The sequence below is a fragment of the Otolemur garnettii genome, unplaced genomic scaffold (genome assembly GCF_000181295.1).
Source record: "Otolemur garnettii isolate 467f Iridium unplaced genomic scaffold, OtoGar3 scaffold00021, whole genome shotgun sequence".
NCBI classification, from domain to species: domain Eukaryota; kingdom Metazoa; phylum Chordata; class Mammalia; order Primates; family Galagidae; genus Otolemur; species Otolemur garnettii.
In genome coordinates this window covers 67,394-70,631 of record NW_003852416.1, presented here as the reverse complement: position 1 = coordinate 70,631, position 3,238 = coordinate 67,394, and the positions used below count along the sequence as shown (strand labels likewise).

Below are 3,238 nucleotides of genomic sequence, written 5' to 3'. Positions count from 1 at the left end.
CTTTCCTTGCAGCTGATGGTTTCCAGTAGGCTCATATTTTGTTTCGGATCCAGGGCAAGATTTGATTTAGAAGGTGACATAGGACCAAGTCTCAGGTGTCTGGGCATCCCTGTGGGCACAGGGGGAGTCAGCCACAGGTGCAAGCAATGGCCCAGGTCCTAGGGCTGTTCCAGGGTGGAAAGCTGGGAACTCGTCTTTGGCAGTATCCTGCCTGGGGCTCCACTTGACCCAGGAGTCAGTGTGGTCCCAGGCTGCTGGCCCTGTGCCTCTCCCCTGTGTCTGAGGCCTTGCCAGCCATGGAGTTGCCGGGCATTGGGCTCGCTCACTGAGAGGACAGGAGTGCTCAGTGCACACCTGGGGGCTAGAACACATGCCTTGTGGATGACAGGGTGAAGAGCAGGCTTTCCTCACCACCCATGCTGCTGAGGGCATCAACCCAAGCTCCACAAGTCTTGGCCTGCCACAAAGGGACAGAAGAACAAGCCTTAGGTGGCATGGGGTGTCCCTGTGGACACAGGTGCAGTCAACTACAGGGGCAGCCAAATGCCCAGGTCCTAGGGCTGCTCCATGGTGGGAAGCACAGAAATGTGACCCTCATTCTGCCCGTGGGCCCTCTCCCATTAGGAGACACAGCAGAGACTGAGTTTTCCTGTTTTTCTCCAGGCTCTGACTCTGGGTTGGCTCTGAGGCTGGTGAACGGAGGTGACCACTGTCAAGGCCGTGTGGAGGTCCTGTACCGAGGCTCCTGGGGCACCGTGTGTGACGACGGCTGGGACACCAATGATGCCAACGTGGTCTGCAGGCAGCTGGGCTGTGGTTGGGCTAGTTCAGCCCCAGGAAATGCCCGCTTCGGCCAGGGCTCAGGGCCCATTGTGCTGGACAATGTGGCCTGCTCAGGGCACGAGTCTAACCTGTGGAGCTGCCGCCACAACGGCTGGCTGTCGCATAACTGTGGACACAGTGAGGATGCTGGTGTCATCTGCGCAGGTGGGCATTGAAGATCATTGGGGCCCTTTCAGGGCACCGAGTTTCTCAGGGAAAATACTTTTGCTACTCTAAGGCCAGCACTCAAGTCTCATAAGGTTTTCTGGTATCTTTGGAGTTTACTGTGGGTAACTATCCCTGAGGTCCTAAGCTGTAAGCACTGCCTCGCTTTGGGTTGGAGGCCACTGGCCACTGGCCTTCACTACAGAGTCCAGCCTCCGAGGCACAGAGTATCAAGCTTTCCCATATCCACAGGTGCTCCCACCCCCAACCCCTGAGCTTGACCTGGGGCTCCTTTCTCAGGGGCAGCACCGCTGGGTCTGGCTGGTGAAGCAGCCCTGCCCATGAAGTTCCCTTGCTCTAGTGCTCAGACCTCCTGAGGAAGGCAAGGGACTAGTGCAAACAGCCCGCTCAGGACAGCCGTGAAGACTGATGGGAAGGGGGTGAGGGTGGTGGGAAGACAGGTTGGTAGGGAAGGGTGGGCTCCTGTGGCAGGTGGGCAGAGGGCACGGAGTGTGACCTCCAAGGAATCTTGTGGAATGTGCACCCAACCTCAGGGTCAAGGCCAGGGGGTGGATGTTTGGGGTCTTGTCCCCTCCATGCTCAGGGCTGCTGTGTGCTGCTCCCTGGTGTTGAGGCAGAGGCTCTCGTGCCTGTCCCTCGCATAGCCGTGGCCTCGGTGTCTCTGAGGGGGCAGCTTCAGATGCAGGGGTGTGGCAGTACCTAGAGATACGGGGTGCAGATCCCTGCAGGTCTGAGAGCTACACTGTGGGCCCAGGCACCAACGTAGCATGGACACAGGGAGGCTGCTGGTGTCATTGGCTACCTGAACCTCCAAGAATTTGGGCCTTTCTCCCTGTGAGTGGCGCTTCCTCAGGGAGAGAACCCCTTATGAATTTTCATCTTTTCAGTCCAGGCTGTGAGCTAACCTGAAATAACCACAGAGTCTTTATCCCCTCACTGAGGCCGTTAAAACGGGAGTGAGAGGGGCAGTGATGGTAGCTGGGGTTGCCTCTAAGTGGTGCTGGTGAGGGTGAGGTGGCGGTGGCCAGACCCCAGGGGAGTTGGGTAGGGGTCATCACCGTGGCAGGAGCCCCGAGGTAACGCCTCCTGCCCAATGTGGGGATGTTAGTTGAGGCCCCAGTAGGGAGGCCTGGGAAAGGCGTCTCCTGGGCTGTAGGTAGGTGCATGCAGTTACCTGGGCTTGGGAGGGCCTGAGGCTGGCACTGTGGCTCCCTCCGGAGCGCTGTGACATGTTGCCTCTGGATGTCATCTGCTGTGGGAAGGGCAGTCCCCCCTTGTGGCCTGAGGCTTGAGCAGCTCTGGGAGGATATGGCCCTGAGCTGGCCTTGTCATACTTGCTGACTCAGGAATCTGCTAAAACCTACAGGGAAAGGATGGTTTGGGGCCAAGCTGGTCACTACATTGAGACCTAGACTTAATTGTTGACTTAAAATTGTGGCCAGGACCTCATGCAGCACTCCCAAGGAGCATCTTTGTGTGGGGTTGATTGATAAGGGCCCCCTTCCTGGGAGGGAAGGGGCTACAGGGGAGTCACTCTGCTCAGGACCCTCCCCTGTGTTCAGTTCTGCCGCCTTCTCTGTGGCATGTCTCATGGTCCCTCCTCTTTCTCACAGCTTCCCAGGCCCAGTCCACGCCCATGCCAGGTGAGTCCTGCTGTTTCCCAGCTGCTGGGTGTCTCCTCTTCCCTGTTCCTCTCCACAGCCCCAGAGCAGCAGGTGCACATGGGGACTATGGCTTGTTCATGGTGTGTAGAGTTTCCTCGGTGACTTGGTAGGAGGAGAGCATTCTGGCTCCTGACATGGGCTGCTGCTACCCAGCACTCACTCAGCAGTTTTCTGGGGAGAAGGAGATTTTGTCTTGTATTCATCCATCAGAAATCACCGTCTGTCCTGAGTGTCGCATGAGAGGGGAGGGCACATCTTCTTGGCATAGACCCTAAGGGAAAGACTCAGTGATGCTTTTATCAGCAAACCATGTGTCAGAAAGGAAGTGTAATGACCCTTGGGGGAATGTGCCACCTTGTTGCCTGTAAGGTGTGGACATTGAAGGGCGTGGGCTCCCTGACTGCAGCTGTCTACGAGGGTCCTCTTCCTGCCCCAGCCCCAGAGCTTCTCTGACTCCACTGTCCCTGATCACAATTGCACCTGGCTTCCATACCCCTTCCCCTCTAATCCTGCTGTGCTTTCCTTGCAGATTGGTGGCAGACAACACCTCCTGTCACTGGTAAGCA

General features: G+C 57.4%; 1 protein-coding gene across 1 annotated transcript in view; it reads left to right on the top strand.

Moving 5' to 3' along the window:
- Nucleotides 1-3,238, top strand: part of DMBT1 (deleted in malignant brain tumors 1) — a 77,461-nt gene that overhangs the window by 52,375 nt on the left and 21,848 nt on the right. Inside the window, 3 exon segments of the mRNA XM_023511763.1 lie at nucleotides 625-987; nucleotides 2,622-2,651; nucleotides 3,202-3,231. Coding sequence (XP_023367531.1) covers nucleotides 625-987; nucleotides 2,622-2,651; nucleotides 3,202-3,231 — 423 coding nt within the window.